Here is a 23,104-nt window from a genome sequence, read left to right as displayed (position 1 = left end):
TTGAAAAAGCCACCTTCCTTACCTGAACACCAGGAGTGGTGTGTCATTAAGGGCAAAAGAGGCTTAGCCCCATCAGATTTTGGACTAAGAGTTTAGAATCTTCACATTATTTACATTTTAAATAAATATGTACTACAGGTATGTCTTGTAATACAAAGTATTCGCGATAACTCTGCAGAACAAAAAAATTAATTTCAATGTGGTTCTTGAAAATCATGAAAAAGAGTCACAGAACACAGTCATAAGAAAATCAGTAAAGTAGTTCCCTGAGACTAAATAACGATTATCTGCAGTGTTTCTACCCCTATCAAGAGCAAATGCGAACAACTCTCAATCATAAATCACAAAAATGCAGCAAATTCAAGAGTTGTTCATAATGAGTCCATTTTATTTACTCCACCAGAACATAAGGAATAAGGTTTTGAAAATGAAAAAATGCTCAAATATAACTTTTTCTTGTACAAATAAAGCATTTTATTTATTTTCTCTTGTGCTGGAAATGGCAAGTTTCATGCACAAGAAGGCACTCCATAAAAATTAAATTTAATACCAGAGCTTAACAGATATAAAAAAATTACGAAAACATATTCACAAAATATATACAAATTCAGGTACACAATATTTTGAACATAAGAGCATTGAGCAGTGACATATTTAAGTATAAATGTGAATCTGTGAAAAAAATGTAATAGGCAAGACACACTGCATAGCGTAAAAAGAGTAAATACAAATGGAGACTCTGCCAAGTTTGCTACACCTCCCAACATTTGACATCAATTAATATCATAATAATGCTCATAATACTTATATTATAATTATGGTTTTCCAAATCTGGTATATTTGGTCAGTAATTTTGAAAGTGTTCAAATATTAAAACGAAATAGTGACATATTTAATATTTCTCTCATGAAAATTGAGAGGAGCAAATTCTTTAATAGTTAAACTACTTTAAAAAAAAAAAAAAAAGATGACTCCTAAAATGTGCTGATCATCATTACAGAAACAAACATTATTTCTAACACATATTTGGAAAACTCCATAGGAACACAAATTGACCAAATACTGCTTAATGAATATAAATTAAAGAATATCAACGAGAACAAGGTAAATAATCAATTTGAAAATTGTAACGATTTCCCATGGAATGCTGCTTAATAATAAATCCTAAAAATCTTGTTCATAAAAATAAAAGAGACTTCATTCAAATTCTGTATAAAAATAATTGCGTAATAAAAAACACGTTGTTCCCATTTTTAAATACATATTCAATACAACTGTCCATATTCCATTGGAAATGTTAAATTATAAAATCATTTGTTCAAATTGGCTCCAAAAATCACAATATTTACATAGGATTATTAAGGTCTCATACCAACTCTCAAATAAGGAACATAGAGGAGTAATTTCACAGTTGTCATTGAGCTACCCATGAAATTGTAAAGTTCATATATAGTAATCTTTGTGACTTAAGACAATTAAAATCATAATAATTTTATGCATAATTATTTGTGAATAATTTACTAAAATTTAGGAATTCGACTTTTTTTCTTTTTAAGGACTGCATATCTTCAAATGTTTAACTTCTTTGTGGAAGAGAGCACTGAAATATTTTTAGTCAATGATATATACAAAAGAGAGAGAAGGTAAGAACTACTGCATTCTTGGTTTTTCACAAGAGTACAGAAATTGAAACTGTTTATCGAAGCTCTGATGCACTAAAGTACTTTTAAAATTTCATATTCAAGCAAAGATAAATTTTCTTTCTAATAATGACTTCATTACTATAGGATTACTACAAGACAGCACAAAATAAATACAACAAAAGTTGAGAAGAGTGTCATGTAGATACCTGTTATGCTCATTTGAAGAATTCACACAGTAATCAATGTCAAGAGATGTCATTTTGCTTAGAGAGAGAGAGAGACAGAAAGAGAGACTATATCAATCGTCAAGATGTTTGAGATGACAAGTATTTGGCTCCATAAAATATGCGTTAATAAGCAATATGAGAGATTTAAATAAGACTTATAAATTACAAATTAAAATAACGATAGGAACATATAAACATTCAGATCATAAGTATAAAATTAACATTCATGGAAGAATGTATGAACTTTTGTGATGGATAAACTATGGTTATTTACAGTCAGAACCATGTACAGTACACAGTTGATAATGAGATTCTTGCATTTGTTGTTTTCTGTAATATTATTTGACAGTTCAAATACAAATTCAAGTATGTGTGACAATTATTCCAATGGACTTTCACAGTACTTCTTTTCTAATTTAAAAGGAGCATAATTTTTTTTCAAAATGACATACATATGTAGCTAGTACTTCAAATGAAATTGAAAGCAACACGACTTTGGGATTTCATATATTGCGCTATAAATACCTGCACTTACCTTGTAAAGTAAGTAAATCAGCAAAAACAGAATTGAAGTAAATGAAATAATGCGAACTTTCAATACTGCTAAAATATATATGTAACTACATTGTTATTTTGAGCAAGTACCAATACTTCTGTTCTGTAGGCCAGGTGACACATCACAACCTACGAAGATTCTTCTTACTGCTTTTGCTGCCAATAGAGCCAATTCGCTTTCTAGGTCGTGGAAATGATATGGAAGAAGGACATGGAGTTGCACCATGACTTTCACAACGACAATTACAGCAGAACAAATACAGACATCCTACACGCGTACACTGACCCTCATTTGAAGTGCCATCAATCTGTGATGGCAGAGAGCACCTGGGACAGGGAGCCAACATTTTTCCATTTTCAAGATTCTGACCTGCCTGAAAATAAGAAAAGTTGGTGTCATTGTACGATCCATTTTTTCGTTCATAATACCGGTGTTTTTTTTTTTTTTTGTAATCCCTAACAAATGGATCTATGATGCACAATAACAACGAAGAGTGCCTTCTCATGAGTTGACACACTTCTAACTCTGTCCAAAACTTTAGCCATGAGCCTACTAATGCAGCCAGTCATTACTTTATCTCCTAACCATAAGTGCTGCAAGTAAAGTGATTTAAAATTACTCTACACCAAACATTTTAGGGACATACTGTATGTCTACTGTTTCAATTTGCACTACTTCTTCTGTAATAAAATTAAAAAAAGAAACTCATAAGCACTGATTGAGTACTGTACCTATATCATGTGCAATTTTGGCATTAAGGGCTTCAAATAGTATGGTACTAGTAGAATAATAATAATAATAATAATAATAATAATAATAATAATAATAATAATAACAATAATAATGATATATTATTTTGTATGCTTACTTCCTAGATAAATTGATTCATAAATATACAGCATGAACAAACTCAGACCAGTAGTTATGAGAAGAGACTGTATAAAAAGAAGTTACACTACATGCAAACAATCACTTTTGGCAACAAGAATGCTAAAAAACTTTATTTCTATAAAAACCTCTAACTCAATATTTGGCAGTATTACAATACTTTCTACGTTTGTATAATGAGAATGTAAAAGTACATTTTCTGTATTAAAAAAAAAAATATATTACACCCGATCTGAAAGGTCAATAAATTCACAGTGTTTCTGTAAGCTGATCTGCAGCAGGTTCCCCCCCTCCCATTCCACTACCACTGCTGTTTGCATCTGTAAACTCACGATACTTTGTCACATTAAAACTTATGTACTATGTTGTATTAATAACATTCGGTACTCCACCTCTCAGAATAACTGCTGAAGTGTTGCCCATCTTGTGTGACACACAATTCACATTATCTTAAGAAACTATCATTAACACACATCAGTTTCTCTGTACTAATTCTGTTCGAATATTTGAGTTCTCCCAGCATATGAGGATTAGTTACACACATTTAATGTTAGGTGAAGTTAGATCTGGAGAATGAGAGGGCTATAACCCCTGCTAATAATTCTATGACCAAATATACGAAAATTATTAATATAACATAGTGTGTAAGCTTTATTCTGGCAAAGCACTATTTGTGGCTGCAAGCAGTGGTGCTAGTGGGAGGAACCTGCCACTGATCAACCAACAGAAATACCGGGAACATTCGCTGGGATTCACTGTTTTATCTTCAAATCAAATAGCCACACACAGTTTAAAATGAATCATTAAATTTATATTGAAAATGTGAAAAATAGAAAATCTAAAATTTTTATTCGCAGTTCTAAAAATGTTTATGTTCTGATACGATAAAAATAAACATTTCAATAAAAAGTACACAGAAGAAACAATCAAAGGTAAAAAATTCGAAAAATGAGATTGTGATGATAAATTTTAAAAGAGGATATGCACTACAGTTCTCATAAGTTTAAACTTGAAAAAATTAATCATAGTCTACTTCCATGAGGCATCAAAATTTGAAGTCCTTATGAGAAACAAACAGTCCAATGATTAAATTATTACATTGACTGCCAAAAAAGTGGATTACTTCGTAAAAACAAAATTATTGTCAATAAACCACCAATTCAGACAAAGTGTTATTAAATTGAATAGATTTTATGACTAAGGAAAGATGTATTCAACATTTTTGGAGATGAATATTATGTTAAGAGGTCATAAAATGTCACGCCATGAGCCACTTTCCACCCTAAATGCCAGGCTGTTTTACAACACGTACCAGCAATAAAACCTCTTAAGTTTTACAATTGTGCAGTGACTGCTATTGATGAATTACCAATTTTTTTAGTAGGTATTTTACGACGCTTTATCAACATCTTAGGTTTTTTAGTGTCTGAATGGGATGAAGGTGATAATGCAGGTGAGATGAGTCCGGGGTCCAGCTCCGAAAGTTACCCAGCATTTGTTCATATTGGGTTGAGGGAAAACCCCGGAAAAAACCTCAACCAGCTAACTTGCCCCAACCAGGAATCGAACCCAGGCCACCTGGTTTTGCGGCCAGACGCGCTAGCCATTACTCCACAGGTATGGACGAATTATCAATGTGTAGCACATTTCTCTCATAAGTCAACTCCCCCCCCCCCCCTCAGTTTCTGTTTTGAATTTGATAAGATGCCTCTTGTTGGAATAGACACTGCGAGAGCTGTCACATTGGTTGAGGGTGGATGAATCATTTGAATAATGCCATCAATGTGTCTTTTCAAAGCATCCAAAGTGCCCTACAGTGATTCTGTGAACTGGGTACCTACCACAGATGACTGGAATCAGGCCGTGGTAGGTCTACATGTTCTGATGACAGGTGCTGATTTGCCATTTCTTAAGACATCTCCACACGACCACAGTCTGGCAAGAAAGTCTCGAAACAATGAGGAAATGTTAAATGAAGATTCTAGAAAGCCAATTTGACTTCAAGGAGACTCCAATTCTTCCATAGCTCACTTCCAGGACCAGGCAGTGTGATTACAGTTCACATGTCAACACCAGAATTGGACTGTGAACCAGTGGTCAATGGTGCTGTTCACAGATGAGTCGCGACTTTGCTTACTGTTACCTCATGGTAGAGAGATTATGGGAGAAGGCATGGGGAGCGATATTCGCCTTGCAACTTCTCTGAAAGAATACTGGAAGTGGCTTTGTTATGGTATGGGATGATATCAGTTTTGAAATCCAAACAGAGCTTGTTTTTGTTGATGGAGCCACTCTGAATGACCACTGATTACATAGTGGAAGTGTTAGCAGACCATATAATCCCCTTCGCTTTCTTCATCAGCGAAAATTTCATTGTAATGTATAACAATGCCCTCTCCCATGCTGCTCACTGCATGACAGACTACGTTCGCGACATCAGGATACCAATCTTAGACTGGCCAGCATGCAACCCAGACTTAAATCCTATTGAACACCTGTGAGATATGCTCGACCAGTGTCCAACATCGCAATTTCGGCACCCTGAGCAAAATGTGGGCAGCAGGGCATGACAAATGGAGGACATCATCGCCACTAGGGATGGTAACACACAATATTAGGGCAAGTTACGTGCACAGTGACAGTTTCTGTGACATAATCACGTGCCATTGCCTCAGTAATTCCATGAAATGCATTACTTGAAATTTTGCATTAATTACAACACTTCAGAACTTTAAAGTAAACAGCAAACAAAAAAGCATTTTGATGACAGGATTGAAGTGCACAGGATGCATGGTTGCTTCATTTTACAATACACCTTTGCCACAATATAGAAAAAAATAAAGCATAAGCTATAAAATTATTATAATTCTTTAAACAATTAAGTGATCCACTTCTTTTTATCTTATCCTAATGATACAGTGTACTGTTCATCAAACTGTTAGCAACTGTCAAAAATAGCTCATTACTTCACATGTGAAATAATTTCTTGATTAGAAACAAACATATAATTTATACCTAATCAGTAATTGTAGCAACAAAGAAACTTTTACACCATGCTAGATCTTTAAACAATTCATTGCTGTTGTTGTTGTTGTTGTTGAGTCAACTGTCCGAAGACAGGTTTGAACCTCATATAAGTAACACCAATAAGGCATGATTCATGACACAACTAAGTTAAGTATAATGGTGTTGGATGGCCTTTCCCCTTCCATTGCACACATTGCTAACTACAGTCGCGCTCAAACCTCCTGACATCTCACGAGGGCCAGTAACACGCAAGCGTAACGTTGTCACAACTACTCCCTCCGTCTCTGTCCCTCAGCAGCAGTAGTTTTAAAACTGTGGAGCGCGACCCTTTGCCTGAGATGGGTTTGATAGGGAGATACAGAAGGTATCATCAGATTGCATCGAATGAAATTAAAAGTCACACAATATAGAAAAATTAGTTGAGTCAGATGTAAATAATCATACTCGCTGAGTTTATCAGTTTTTGTAATAGTTTTACTTTTATTAGGGTTAATAAAGTTGTCGAATGACACAAAGGTGCAGTGTGATAAATAAAATAAATTGAATGATAAGCTTAATTTGAATTAGTAATTTTCTGTACAAATTAATTGACATGGACCTAAATAGCATTATGTTCATGCTGTTCAAAGCATATTCTTGCAAAAACAGTAGTTATTATATGCCTGCACATTTCATACATAATGTCTTTATAAAATATCCCATTTGTTGCACTCAAGTCCCGCATAATATGCTATTTTTGTGGAATGTTTTCGATGGAATTTTCAGCAATGTACTGTAAGAGTAATAAAAGATATTTTTGCTGGTCAGTTTGTTGTCTTATAGTGTATTGAAGTGTCTGTGAGTGTGATTACAATGAGTGTTATAGGAAGAGTGCTTTCTATGTCGGAAAAATTGGAAATCTTACAAAAGTATAATGAAAACAGTACTCTTAATCAGAAACAATTCTGACTCATTATGAACCCCTCATCGACATTAAGAACGATAATTAAAAAATCGCGACTCAATCACTGCAGGTGCGATGTCGGGAGGATGTAAGGCAGGAAAGTGAAGTGTGGAGAACACGCACATGGCAAACAACTGTAAATGACTTTTCTTCGAAATAATTAAGTACAGTACATATTGCAAATGTCTTTGACGTACAGTACAGTGATTACATAATAGAGTAATACTATATTACCTTTCATGAACCATGTATTTCAATAAAGAAAAATGCTAATAGATACTGTAAATAAGTCAATATTAGTATACCCGCCTAATACGTGATCCCGGTTAATACGCAGTTTACATGCGGTCCCTTGAACAGCATCTTATTGGGGTTCTACTGTATTAACCCATAAAATTGGAACCATTGGAGGTAGAAATGTGATTTATGTTTCAGTATGCTCAGAAAACATTAAACATTCATCATATACAAACAGGGTCCCTACAACATACCAATTTTCCGAGTAGATTTGTTATTTGATTTTGAGACTTTCTAAGGCCGCTCCCTAACGGGTTGGTAGAGCATCGGTACGACATCAACTCAGCAAGCGCTCTGCATGCCAAGTCAATGTCGCAGCCATATATTTGAATTGGCAGCCTCACACGGGTCGGCGCAATACCAATACATGTTTTCAACATGCAGCCTTATTGCACATTTCTCACTCTGAAAGCAGCATTTATCGAGTGAAGTTGTGAATATTTCTATTTGTAATAAAGGACATTTTATCATTGTCAGTGGAAATACAGTTAGTTCTTGAGGAAGAGAAATATCCATGTCTTTACAATTTCAAATTGAAGAAATATTCACGAAAAGACATAACAAAAAAGGCATGGGGAGAAGTTGGCCAAACTCTTGAAATGTCGTCTTTGTCATTTTGTACATTGACAGAAATTTTTCATCATCTAGTGTCAATTCTCGTGCTGCTACAAACAACCTACAGTTGATATTTCTTTCAATATACAGATATACCCAGTATCGTCTTCTATTCCTTCGTAACCTTAAATACATATAGAATGCAATATCTTCATCACTAGACGCCATTTGCTTTAGAAGGTTCAATAACTACTGAGAATTTAGAAAATGTCCAGTGGAGTGATGCACAGATAAACACATGTATGCTGCAGACATGCCGTACCATAAGGAAGTCCAGTGCGGCACAACATCATTCAAACAAATGTTGCACCGCTGCTGCACCGAATTGTCAGGGAGGGCCCTAAGTGGCAAGTATGTATGTCCATATGTTGCAACGCAACACTGCCGCTATTGGCTATCACCGATAAGCAGACACACCTGCAAATGTCAGGAGGTTTGAGCGCGACTGTAGCATATTATACTAATCAGACTTCAGATGTATACAAATAACTATTCTTCCTCTGAAACATATCAAATGAGATGTACTGTCTAATAATAGATGTGCAGTACACATAAACCAGAATCTCAATCAAAGGTAAAGAATTCATTATGGCTTACTAATATTACATAAGAAGAAAGATAATTGCAATCATTACTGGGATAAGATAAAACATTGTATATATTACACGTGGCTGAACATCCATCAAGTCATAAATATCTCACTCACAAATAATGGTCAATTTAAGCTACTTAAAAGAGAAATTACTATTATTTCATTTTGAAATCTTTTATATATGTGACATAAACAAGACCATTGTTGTTAATTACACTGGTCAATAAAATTAAACATATTTTTTTTGCTATAAGATAACGAATGTGTGATTCCTATAGCATTTTTCGTGCTGATTCCAAATTTGTTTTCAAATTTTTCCATCATCCAGGGTTTTTGAGTAATTATATGAAATATAATTCAAACATTTATAGTATTGACACCTTGTAACATTTTACCTAAACTCATATTTACTTTATTATTATTATTATTATTATTCCATTTCAGCAATATCCTGAAAAAACACTCCCCATGTTTGTCATTCACTACTCGAAGATTTTTAGGAAAACATAGATGAGAATCCAAGAAGTTATTTAGACAGACATATTATACCTCATCACTATACAGTTCTGAATCAGCTCGCTGATAAGTTCTCTGTAATTTTCTGATCTGTGGTTTCCTAGAAAATTGGTGACTCTTGTTTGAAAGGCAACCACGAAGCCGCTCTTGGATGTTTAATACACTTTAAAATTTAGCATCTTTCATCAATTCTCTGATCTAAGGGCCAAAACAATATTCCCTCCTTTATTTTGGCCTCACTGAGTTTTGGGAAGTTATTCTTCAAAAATAGAAATGGATCAATTACTTTCAATAAATTTGGAATCAACCTAGTTTCATATGCAGTGGAAGCAGTAATATTTTCTCCTAACTGACGACCGGCCTGATGAACATTTTCCTGTTCTGAATTGAGTGACTCTCTTTTTGGTCAGTTCTTTTTTTATACAATGGTTTCTCTCATCTCTGCTATCCCACTTGCACAAATAGCGACAGAATTTGGTACAGCGAAATTGTAATCCAAGTCAGAGAGCTACCACTTTCAAATGTCCACATAATAGGCCATCGATTTGTCAACTGCATACTAGATAGCAAGGAGTTTCATGTTCTCATATGATTCCTTCATACCAGCTGCCTAAGCCACAGGAATGGATAGATATTTATTTCCATTGTTTAGCAGCATTACTGTCAAACTTGTTTTTGAAGAATCCATGAACAAACCATAATTTTTGGTTTATGCTCTACACACAATGATTCCAACAGAGGTTCGACATTGTTACAGAAGACGAAGTCCTCCTGTTTAGAAAACAGATGTTCAAATTCCTTTTGACGTTTGCGGTAGAAATTATTCTAGTGTTCTTCTGTACCATGTTCCACCCTTTCAATCATGAAGCTAGCAATTCTGCTTTGCTTTTAAATAAACCAAGATAACGAACCAAAACAATGAGATTCTTCTGAGATAGGAACTGAGGTTCCGAAGCAGTAAAAAAATGTGTATCATTCTGTTCATTCAACAGCTTCAACAACAGTTTCATTTTCTTCAGTGCATATTGTTTTCTGGGGAGTTAATATGGGAAGTCCTGGCCCATAAGGTAGGCACCTGTCGAGTTGCTGATTGCAGAAATGGATTATAACCTTATGCTTGGACTTTGAATTTATTCCTGTTATATTAGCCAAGCAAAAGCAAGAATCTGTTGAACGATTTTAGGTTCCCAGTTCCCACCATACCAATGGAACTGCAAAAGGCATATGACGGAATCATTTTAGCCAACCAATTAATAGAGTTACACATGGAGCAAAACAGATTTCAGGGGTCCAGTTCCTGACATCATCTATTTTACAATCAATATAACATTCGTAAGCTATTTTAATTAGTAAAGTAAAACTTCGCCTGTGTGTTTTCAAAGTTAACAAACGACAAACGTAACAAAAATTGTTTATTTTATTTACTGTCTTCACGCTACGAGTTGGCGCGGGGATTAGATAGGCGGGACGGGGGAACTTTACGTTACGCTCTGACCTGAAAACTTCGTCCACTTACTTGGCTACACGGCAACGGAGTCAGACATAAATGATTCCGCATCTTCGGTGCTGTCGCTATGACTATCATTATCACATTTTTCAAAATTTCTGGAGTATGATCTGTCCATGATAATCGTCTGTTTATGTTCCAGCCATGTATATTAATTCGAAACTCCCAACAAAGCCATAAGCCCCACCGCCCCCATCCTGATGAACAACAATGAGTGTTCTGGACACATTTACGGTAGTCAAAACTCCCGTAACATTTTTATTGTGCCAGAACTTGGGAAACGTTAAATTGGTAGGCCTATCTATCCGCATTTCGTCCAGATACAAAATCGGTTTTTCCCCTTTCCTAAGCTTTCTTATTTGCTGTAGATATCTTCACGTATTCTAATTTACAGTGTTTTCCTATTTTTTTTTTTGCTGCACACTTCTTCCACCTGAAATCCTTTTTCTTCAGTATTCGTCTTAATGTTGTCTTTCATTTCAAATCAATTTTCTCTTGTAAAAGGGTAGACGTTTGTTGCAGCTTGGTACTATTTTTTTACTTGTTATTTAACGACACTGTAATAACTACTAGCTTCTTCAGTGTCGATTGAATTGATGATGGCGAGATGGTATTTGGCGAAATGAAACCAAGGATTCGCCATAGATTACCTGACATTCGCCTTCCGCTTGGGAAAACCTCGGAAAAAACCCAACCAGGTAGTCAGCGCAAACGGGAATCGAACTCACTCCCGAGCACAACTGCAGATCAGCAGGCAAACGCGCTACCTCCTGAGCTATGCTGGTGGCCCTCTTTCTTTTTCAAATAGAAATTCTCAATTATATCTTTTTTGTCAATCTCCCGTCGAAGTCATCTACATTTGCGTTTCGGTAGTCTGGACGTTTACATTTTTTTTTCTCCCTCAGGTGTCGACAACGCACTTTCTTCTGTGCAGTCTTTCATTTCATTCCTTATACGCTGTATTGTTCTTGTGGATAGATTAGAGTACTTTTCTACCTTTGCTATAGGTTTCTTAAGAGGAATGCGAAGGCACTGTTGTTCTTTTTCTTCGTCACAGAATTATTTTGCACTTCTAATAATATTCCTTTCTTCGCTATAGATTGTCAATCCTTGTTTCCTCTTTGTCGACATATTTACAATAAACAAAAAACTGCTATAAACCTAAATAACAGTATACAATAACATAAATTCTATTAACTATATTATTATCAGCACTATTAACACGAAAAGCAAAGGATAACTAAAGCAATACAAGATTTGTAGTATACTGAAAACAATTGTCTTGTTGAAACTAATAAAACACTACAGTAAAAACTCCACTATTATTTTCACAAAGTCGCAAAGATTCATAGACTCGTGCAGTAGATGTTTGTGAAACAGGAATATTGCAGTGAACAGCGCGGTGCGCATGCGCGGCTGTTTCCCCTCCGCCCTGTCTAAGTACTTCAGCCGCCTTCTCCTGGCGTGACAACAGTACACAATACTTCGAAGTATGTTTCACTTTATAAGATACTTTTACCACACTTAAAATTATGACAAAGAAAACACAGTTTATGAAACTTGTTTGATCAATATAAGTTCCAACTCAACTGAGAATTAATACTAACTCTCAGAGTTTTATGAGGAATAAAATTCTTTGTTAAGGATTCTGACTTCACAGGCAACAATGATCTAAAGTTATATGTAAATTGTTGAAGCAATAAAATGAAAATATTTCAAATATTTTCTTTCCATTAGCATATTAAAAGGACTGTATAAAGCCATAAAAATAAATATTTTCTAAAATTACTAAAAAAATGTGGGTGATAAAATTCTGACTTATTTTTGGAATCAGCAGAAGAAATTACATAAGAAACAGTAGAAATTTTACATTTAACAAAATCACTGTTGACCAGTGTTATTAATAGGAGAAAACATCATTCGCATTGTTGCATATCAGTCTGAAAAAAGAAAATAATGCAAGTCACAGTAAGTGGTAAGCCTTGTTTCTTTATTTTTATATAGGTAAAAGATAGACCCTGAACAGGAAATGTTTTGTGCTCAGCGAACATTAGGGATCATTCAGAAAATCCTAATAACACTACTCTGCATTCGTTAAATGGTGAATACAGTAAAATCCTACTAGTCCGAACTAATTAGAACTGGGGCTGTTCAAGAATTAAGTGAGCGAAAGGAATGCAAGCAGGAAAACCACGCCTTATCCTCTCCCCAACCTCCATTGTCCACAGCTTTGTTTAGTTTCAAGGCCAGAAGAAGCTGACAGATTATCATAATAGTAGCGAAAACAAGGACAATTTCACTCACTAGTGATAAAATAAGTTCTACTGTGAATTGTACACTTTGAGTTTCTAAATGCTGTAGCATTAAATTTATGGAGTTTTAGTTGAAATACTTTTTCCTCCCCCACTTCTTCTGTCACTCTTTTTTCCTTCCCCCTCCCTCTCCCCCATGTTCGGATTATGAGGAATTTTGGATTAGCAAGGTTCTGCTATATTTGTCTTTTAGAATTTGCTGAACACCGCATGTGCAACACCACCTAAATAGAATATATGACATGTTTATATATCCAGAAGCAAAAGATAAAACCTTAATCGTAAAATTCTGCCACTATACTGTAATTAAAACTGTGAATTAAAAAAAACACACACACACAAAACCGAAATATATTTAATTTGTATTCACATACAGTAAATATAAAACTAAAATATCAGATAACATATGCTTGATAGAATCTAAATGCACCACAACTCTAGCTTATAATCACAATAGCAGCTTCAGTCCAAGGCTCTATAACAAGTAAATTCCAAAACATTCAATTTGTTAATGCTTCTTATTTTTAAAAAATCAATTAAAAATTACTGTTTAAGGAGAAGATATAAAGTTTCAATTAATGTAATTCCGTGTTTTTTTCCCTATTTTTACTTCTTATTCTGTTAATTATTAAAATACTTTTCTTAAAATTCTGTGGAATGCCCCCTGAGCTCGAGTATGTACTCTTTCTGGAGTGCTAGAGTGATTTTTATATTAAAAAAACAGTAGGCATCTTTATTCTAGTAATAAATGTTTATTATTATTATATTATATCCGCAAGTATCGGAGCAACTGGCATGAGCATGTTCTACGGTTGCCAAATGATAGACTACCCAGGAGATTATTAAATTACAGACCCCTTGGATACAGAGATCGTGGACGCCCGAAGAAGCGATGGAGAGACCAGCTTTTCACCCAAGACGAAACAGGCCAAATGGCCTAAACCCTGATAACTATTGATGATGATGATGATGATTATTATTATTATTATTATTATTACACATTTCAAACTACAGTATGTTTGGCCACTTATTTGTATATTTCCATATTTTGTGTTCAATTAATGTATAGTGGGCTGGAGTGCTGTCTTGTTGCCAAATGAGTTGGTGTATCAGGTCTTCAAGAACTGAATTATTGTCTAGATGTCACTTCATGTAACATATTCCTATAGATTTCAGTTCTATAGCTGGGCAGACCAGTACACACAAGTATGTCTATTTATCCTTCCATTTAACTTGAAAGTTGCCTCATCAGACCATAAAATTGCCAGCATATTAATTCGTGTAGTGTGATGGCAACTTAAAGCTTAGAAATTAGTCAGCGTATTAATTCACGTAGTGGCTTATGCTGCATACTGTACTTATTAGCAGAAATTTATGTGAGATTCTACAATAACATTCACAATGAGTAGATAATGGACCAGCATAAAATTCGGGAATCTGACTTCAAGTTAATGTTGTCATCTCATTGGGTTTGAAGTCAAGACTGTGGATTTTTATGAGTTACCTCCGAATTACAAGTTTAACTTTCGAAATTTCAGGTTGATTTCTTTCTCCCCCTTTGTATAGAGCTGCTCATAGTCACCCTCCTACTTCCATATCATGTTGTATAAAAAAGATCAAGACTGTAACATTTTATTAGCCTGTGAAGTGTATGTTATAATATTTAATTATTGTTTTGCAGTGCTTTTATGTTATTTAAAAGCAAAACTTCGTCACAAAGAATTGACACTGGAGATTTCATTACTTTCAATTCAACTATATAAATTGAGGTAAAGAGTGTGATTATTTGTACGTTTTTCCTACACTTCGTACTATGCATTTGAAAAAAAAAATGCGAGTTTACTCTTTCAAAATATAATTCTAATTATTATTTTCAATCAACAGGCATATGAAGTAACAGCAATGCACAGAATAGTAATATAAATTTTTTAAAAAGTTTTACTGTTATTAATTTCAAATAATTATTAAAAATGGTGAACTTTCCAATTGATTAAAAAAAGTAGAGGAATGAAAGCTATGCAACATTTTCTACGCAACTGTAACTGTTAAACTGAGCGCGAAACTATCAAAACATATTACAGAAGTGGGAAACATTGCTCCTTGGCAACACATGTTGCTACAAATCAACTTGTAACGTAATTTAAAAAAATAGCCAGTATATCTGCTAGGTATATCATGCTGTACTGCATCCTCATAGCTACAGCAATATTCACTCTTGCATGAATCTGAATTCAAATGGTGGTGTATAAAAAGTGACACAACACATATATATATATATATAGTTCATAGGTTAAAATGTGTTATCTTTGTCAATTAAGAAACAATTTGGCAAGAGACTTGAGTTTCCCTTACAAAGTGATGCAATAAATAAAGTATAAGATTTTTTTCCACTACCTAGTTTCAAAGAATGCCATTTCTTTTAATTGTTTCAAGTGTCCAAAGTTTGTCATTTTTTACGCAATAAAAAAGATCAGGCTGTTAAAAAAAGACAAAGTTTGCACACTTGAAACAATTCAAATTTAGAAAAGAAAATTAAACAATTTTCAAACATGTTATTGAATATAAAATGTAACATTACTATTTATATTTTTAACAAATTTGTAGTTAATTACTGTGCTCTTGGAGACATTACTTACGTTTGTAATCTTCACTTTGTCTGCTAAACTGGAGAATTTGCTATGGTAGCTATGAACCGTGCCGTTACAGTTAGGACCAAATTGAACTAAATACACAATGCTGCCAATATAAGGACATCTTCTGGACTTTTTCTAACTCACAAATTCTTCATACTCTTTCTCATATTAAAATCTAGACTTTTCAGTAAGGAGCTCTAACATAAAATTATTTTCCAGTTCCTTTATTTATCACGTGGAACATCAAATACCATTTTCATCACTCCCCTCACTCATGTTAATTATAATTATAAACTTCTATCACTGTAGTAATTAATTGTAACCAAACAAATCACAGCAACTGGCCTTAGCAACACTGCTATTGCCATTTCAATAATCTTCACAATTACTAAAAATTAATCTCTAATTTTTTTTTATAATTTTGAAATTCATGATAGTCGAAAAAATTATGTTTACAACAACACAAAGTGACTCATTTTTTTTTTTTCAATGTTAGGATTTTAAACTCTCACGCATGCAAAAATAAGTCACTATATCTTTGTTGTATAAATAACAATTATTACTGACATAATATTTAATATACAGTAAAACTTCATTCATACATTTTTACTTATACATTTTCACACTTACACACTCTTTTTTTCAGTTATACGTTATGGTATTTTAACCCCGAGAGGTATGAAACTTCATTTATTTGTTCTAATTAAATTTTGTTTGAAATTAAGTTCTCTGTAAAAATGTAAGAACGCGAAAATAACTAAAATCCAGGGGAAAAAAAAAAAAACAAACAAAAAAAAAACTGGCGAATATAATACGCACCTGTGCTAAAAACCACTCAAGATTAAAATATTATCAAGACAGGTTACAAAGGCACTCCCGTACCTGTAGCTATACATTGCAGTCATCCTCATTTGCAGTATCAGAACTGAAACTTCCAGTCAACAGGTCCGGGTTGGTGTCAAAACATTGATTGATAACGACTAATGTCATCCTACTCTTTCGTCAGTTTATTATTGGTAAATTCTTTTGGTTTAATTAAAGACGCGCAATTGTTGAGAATTGTATTCATAAAATCTCAAATAAAAGAAAAAATTGTTATTAAGTCATACTAGTAATTAAAAATATTATTCTTATTAGTGATTGTTGTCAAACATGGACAAGAAATTACGAATGAAAAGTGCGCAAAAGACGAGAAAACACGAACTCGCAGTGACTGTTTCTGTCAGTTGTTTCCCACCATATCTCTTAACATAAATTGAGCGTTAATTGTAATTTGTTCAAGTCTGAGTGTGAATATAATGCGCACTCCAGTTTTCAAGACGACATTTCGTCAAAAAAAAAAAAGAAAGTGCGTATTATAATCATGTAACTACGGTACAATATGTGTTCATTGTTACGATGTCGCCGGTTTTGAAATTCCTGGAAATTCGAAGCTGCCCATTTTTGTTTCCACACGTGCTAGCTTCAGTAAATCAGTTTTGTGCCAGTGGAAGAATCAATTCAGAGAAGAGAGTAGTATGTGCAGAAGGAAGAAATATAAATTTTAAACAATGAGAATCAAAATCCAAAGTTGTGACCGCACTGAATACAACTCTCCTAATTAAAAATAAATTAAATTAAATTGTTTTATTTAATGACGCTCGCAACTGCCGAGGTTATATCAGCATCACTGGTGTGCCGGAATTTTGTCCCACAGAAGTTCTTTTACATGCCAGTAAATCTACCGACATGAGTCTGTCGCATTTAAGCACACTTAAATGCCATCGACCTGAGCCGGGATCGACCTGCAACCTTGGGCACAGGAAGCACTATACCGACTGTGCTACCCAGGGCAACAACCCCTCTAAACTGAAACTACTTTGACAGTAGACTCAACCTGATATGACGAGAAGGTTTCTGATTGGTTCTTGAATTCCAATGAGTGAAAAAAAAAGGAAAAGCGTGTTTGTAACGGACTTTTTTTTTTGGTAAAATAATCACATGTTATTAATTATTTATTCTATTTCAGATGTAATTAAATGCCATTTCAGTAGCGCTATTGATCGATCAAAATATTTAATCGCTTAACTATTTGAATTTAATCGATTAATCGAGTTTTGATTTGAAAAAAATGTTTTAATATACTGTATTACACAATTATTGTTAAATTTAACTTTTATTCGGTGATAAGCATAAGTACTATTAAATGTTGTATATCTGTATATATTGTATTGTTACATTACAAAACAACTATTTCAATTATTTACTATGAGGCTTATAATTTAATGTGTCAATTTCTCTGGGAAGTTTTGAGACAAACATAAATAACAAAAAGTATGAAGACTCACCTAGTTAATACTGACTGCTTCATCTATGATTTTAAACATTGAGTGCATTCACATGCTCCAAATTAAATGTCGCTCTACATTTAGTAACAATGTTTCCTGCATCACTAAACACGAAAAAAAAAAAAAAAACTTTTTTTCTGTCAAGCACTTCTCCACGATCGTTCAACTTAAATCCAAACATTTCACCGAGTTTACCTCTCAAATTCTTATATGACGTAATAGAGTTTACACTTTTCACAGAGCACAGAAAATTGATTTTTGTTTCTTTATCAAACTAAACACACAACCTTCATGTAAAACTCAGTACAGGAACTGCAAGTGCAAAAGTACAGCAGTCGAAACAGACAGCTGGCCCCTATTGTAATTGAATTACCAGATTTTAGAAAGAGAAGAAGATAGTTACGCTCTCACTTTTACACAGTTTAGACATGACTACCGGTATTTTATAAGGGATGAGGGGGACGAATCCCAGAAAAGTATGTATTTCATATGCTAGGAAGATGAGCTAACAAGGTGGAAGTTTTCTTGGAAAACCATAAAACTTAATAAGGGTTCACATTGTGTTTCAGGTTTCATATCCTCATATCTCCATCTCTTTCTGAAGTGTTTGTGCAAAGATTTTCCCTACGCTACCTGCTTTGCAATTAGAAAATAACTGTATTATTGTGCTTTTAAGTAAGCAATTTCCGAGAGAGGAATACTGTCGGAATTTTTGGTATGAGTTTCTATTAACACAATAATAATTAATATCAACTACAACCGATTAATTTTAATCGACTAGATTATTCGATTAAATACTTTTGATTGATTAATCTTACAACAGAAATTGATCGATTAATTGATTAAATCCCACAACGCTACATTTCAGTTATACGTTTTTCTCACTTATACATGTTTTTCTTCTGACCCCCCATAAAAATGTGTAAATGAAGTTTTGTTTTATTATTGTAATAAGGAACCATCCTTATATATCATATTCAAAACTATGCCTAAAGATGGGTGCACAGTGACAAAAGTGGAGACACTAGTCAAACTTACAAATATGACATTATCGGACATTAAAATAATCTGATGAGAAAAATCTATATTTCATTTCATTCTTCAAGAAAATATATTAATAAGAAGACACCAATATTTGCTCTTTCAAGCAATCCTCTCATTTCATACAAGCTCCTTGCCAATAAAATGATATTTATTTAATAGAATTGAGGTAGTTTTCACAAATAACTGTTCATTTTGGAGATTGGCATGTGGTTTCATTTAAAAAGCAGGGCTACCATCTGACTGTTGCTTCAGCAATTTTAATATCAACAAATTTTACCCCCAGTACTCACGATTTGCTTCAGTCTGGGGCTTTTCACTCAAATACTGCTGCCAAAAGTAAATTAAAAAAAAAAAAAGTAATTTGAATAAAGATTACTTTTAAATAATGTCTACTCTACTGCACATTTAAACAATAAAATACATGCTTGCGAAATCAGGTATTTTTAGAAAATAAGCTTCTGCAACCTTAAGCATACTTGTACTTCCAAAAAAAAAAAAACTATAGTATTTCATTTTCCTATAAACATTCATTTACCTTGTAGAATTGCAGAAACCTCCGTTTGCTTGGACTTGTAGGTGGACTTGGAGTACTGCATGGAACTTCATTACTTTTTTCAGTGCTTATATTTTCAATCCGCCTTAAAAATATTCTGGGTTGATTAGAGATAGGTGCTGAATCTGTTTTATTTACCTATACATTTTGGAAAAAAAAAAAAAGATTATTAGCTCCTCCTGACAGTCTCAACAAATTACAGAGAATGAATTTATAATTATGTAACTGCTTCATTCCATCTCATATCAGCACACTGTGTAAGACTAATTTTCGCACATTGTTCTGTGAAATTTGGAGTGCTTAATGATCATGTGAAGTGAAAAAAATATCAACACAGGGATCTATGTACGTTAAGTGAAATATTAGAACTAAGATTTTTTTTTTTTTTTTTTTTTTTAATTTTGCTTGAAAATAACTTCGAGATTTTTTTTATTATGTTCTAACAGACCTCCCAGTTAACACAGAACTGGAAGTGTTCTCATTTTAAAAGTTTAAAATCAGCTTTCATATGACATGCAATGCAATACAGTTTGTAAAGAAAAAAAAAAGTTTTCCAAAATTCATCTCAAAATTACAATACTGATTTGCTCAAAAATGAACCGTTTTTAAGAAAATTTCGAAACTAATTCATATTTCATATAATACATGATTTCGCACCTCTACTGGGAGCCAAATTCCAAATGGGCTTGAGGGTCCCAAAGTAAGGCCATTAGAAGAAGAAGAAGAAGAAGAAGAAGAAGAAGAAGAAGAAGATAATATATGAAATATATGTATATTATGTGAAATATATTTTTTGCGACCATAAGATATATACAGTGTGGGCGGGAAGTAACTAGGTATTATTAAATAGCTGTATAATTTTTAATATTGATGGAATCATAAAGAAAATAGTGTGTACATATAGGTCATTAAATAAAATTTAAACTTTCGGGTGTTGGTAGTATAGACGGTGGCCGTGAGAGTAAGTATGCACAACAACAGCAAAGATGGCAGATTGCCTGTCTGTGAGCGAGCACAGATTGCTGCATGCTATGAAGTGCGGAATTGCATTGTTCTTGTACAGAGACGGTGGCATATGATGAAGGGAAGGAATGCCACAATCCATTCAGAGACAATAAAGAATTGTTCTAGGAAACTAATGACCACAGGTTCAGTTAAGAATGCAAGAAGAATTGGTCATCCATCCACATCTTGGTCTGAGAAGAATGTGGCGATTGTGCGGGAAATGTTAAATCGTAGCCCGGCTAAATCAAAACATCAGGCAGCTCGCGAAAGTGGATTCACAAGGTATGCGATATGTTACATGTTGCTGAATGAATTGAATTACAGCCCATGGAAACCCCATTATGTGCAACAGCTATCAACAGAAGACTGCAATCGCAGAATGAAGTTTCGGGAGTTGATGATGGGTTGGCACGAGGATTTGACTCAACTGTTTCTTTTCTTTTTTTTTTATTGGGTTATTTTACGACGCTTTATCATCATCTAGGTTATTTAGCATCTGAATGATATGAAGGTGATAATGCCGGTGAAATGAGTCCGGGGTCCAGCACCGAAAGTTACCCAGCATATGCTCGTATTGGGTTGAGGGAAAACCCCGGAAAAAACCTCAACCAGGTAACCTCAACTGTTTCAAAACTATGATGAGACCATGGGAGGTTTCGTCAATCAACACAAATGCCATTATTTGGCAGCACAAGATATCACTATGAAGGTGGAGAAGATGCAGACTTGTCCAAAAGTGACCGTGTGGTGTAGAATAACAGCCACAAATGTCATCGGACCATATCTTCTGCATGACACCACGAATGCAGAACACGACCATTAGATGCTTGAAGACTATGTTAGGCCCACAGTATCGGGATGGGAAAACATCAATGACATTATCTTCATTCAGAAAAGTGCACCACTTCACTTTGCAAATGTCATGCATGCGTGGTTGGATTAGAAGTTTCCGGTGACATTGGCTGGGGTGACGCAGACCTCACAAATGGCCTACAAGAAGTCCTGACATGACACTCTGTGACTTTTTTTTATGGGGCTGGGCAAACGATGAGGTGTACTGGACGAAACCTCTGGAAGAATTGGAAGCAAGGATTCAGGGCATTATCACCAATGTTCCACACAACTTCCTCCAGAAGACTGTGGATTCCATTCCTGGCCACTTGAGGAAAATGGTCGATGTCACAGCTGCATATTTTGAGATATGCATCCGTAGTCCTATTTAATAACGTACACATAAAATTAATTTCAATAATTTAGCATTGTAAATGCAGATTTTATATGCCTTTTTTAATACTTAGTTACTTCCCATCCACCCTGTATATTAGAGCTGTTGGTCGACTAAAAACTTTGATCAGTTAACCAGATGCTTTAAATCGATTAATCAACCAGTTAATCAAATTTTACTCGATGTTAAACAGTGTTCGTAACTTTGAACAGGAACGCCTAATATCATTTTATAATAATTCTATACATTATAAAGAAGACAGAACAGAATCTGAACTCTAATGTGCTATAGGCTGCATAATTTAGAAAATAGAGCCTCCAAATTTAATATGACAATTTCAACACAAAAAACAAAAATAATAGCATTTTTAGATACAAATGTCAATTCAGAGTAAAATATGTATAAATAATAGAACGAGTCAATTGATTCAATTATCTTCGTTACAATCTTTCATTTATTGAAGAAGAAGGTATGAAGCTTAAAATTCCTAAATTCATTAAGATCCTGGCCATAATCAATCAAGTTTTCAAACCTTCTCAAGTGCAAAGACACACCAGACTTGGGATCTACAAAATTCTTGCATGACCAGTCCTTACATATGGCAGTGAGATGTGGACTATCAAGAGGGCAGATGAAGGAAGACTTATAATGGCAGAAATGAGGTTCGTGAGAAGAACTGCTGGCTGTTCCATACTTGACCACAGAATGAATGGGGACATACTCGAAGAATTAAAAACAGATTCAATTATTCAACACACAAATCAATATACACCGAACTGGAAAGAACATGTTGCCAGAATGCCCTATACTTGCTTGCCAAAATGAATCTTATCATATGTTCCAAGAGGTCGCAGAAACTTAAGAAGATGTAAAAAAACCGATGGTAGAGACCGTAAGAAGCTACTAGGTCTAATATGAGAATGTTAATAATGATGATGATGATGATAAAGAACACACGTTAATTTTATTGAAGTATACCACAAATAATTATTAAGAAGTAATTGACACTAATGATAGTGATGATGTATACAAAAAAAAATCCAATTTACACTCATTTACAGTCACATCTCTTTGTTCCAGCCAAACACATCAATACTTGACAATTTTCTTAATTCACTGTTAACTCTCTAGCATCTATTATTGCTTTCTGGTTGTGCTAACTGATGGCGTACATGTCAATAATGTGATGTTAAA

General features: G+C 34.1%; 1 protein-coding gene across 1 annotated transcript in view; it reads right to left on the bottom strand.

Moving 5' to 3' along the window:
* Window positions 1-446: 446 nt before the first annotated feature.
* The window catches only part of LOC138715283 (F-box only protein 5-like), a 49,771-nt gene continuing 27,113 nt past the window's right edge, over window positions 447-23,104 (bottom strand). The window contains exons 3-4 of the mRNA XM_069848036.1: window positions 19,663-19,818; window positions 447-2,799 (exon numbers count right to left, since the gene is read on the bottom strand). Coding sequence (XP_069704137.1) covers window positions 2,548-2,799; window positions 19,663-19,818 — 408 coding nt within the window. The 3' untranslated portion in view covers window positions 447-2,547. The remainder of the gene's footprint in view (window positions 2,800-19,662; window positions 19,819-23,104) is intronic.

Source organism: Periplaneta americana, chromosome 15 (genome assembly GCF_040183065.1).
Source record: "Periplaneta americana isolate PAMFEO1 chromosome 15, P.americana_PAMFEO1_priV1, whole genome shotgun sequence".
Taxonomy (NCBI): domain Eukaryota; kingdom Metazoa; phylum Arthropoda; class Insecta; order Blattodea; family Blattidae; genus Periplaneta; species Periplaneta americana.
The sequence above is the reverse complement of the archived record's forward strand: the minus strand, read 5'-3'. Positions and strand labels throughout refer to the sequence as shown.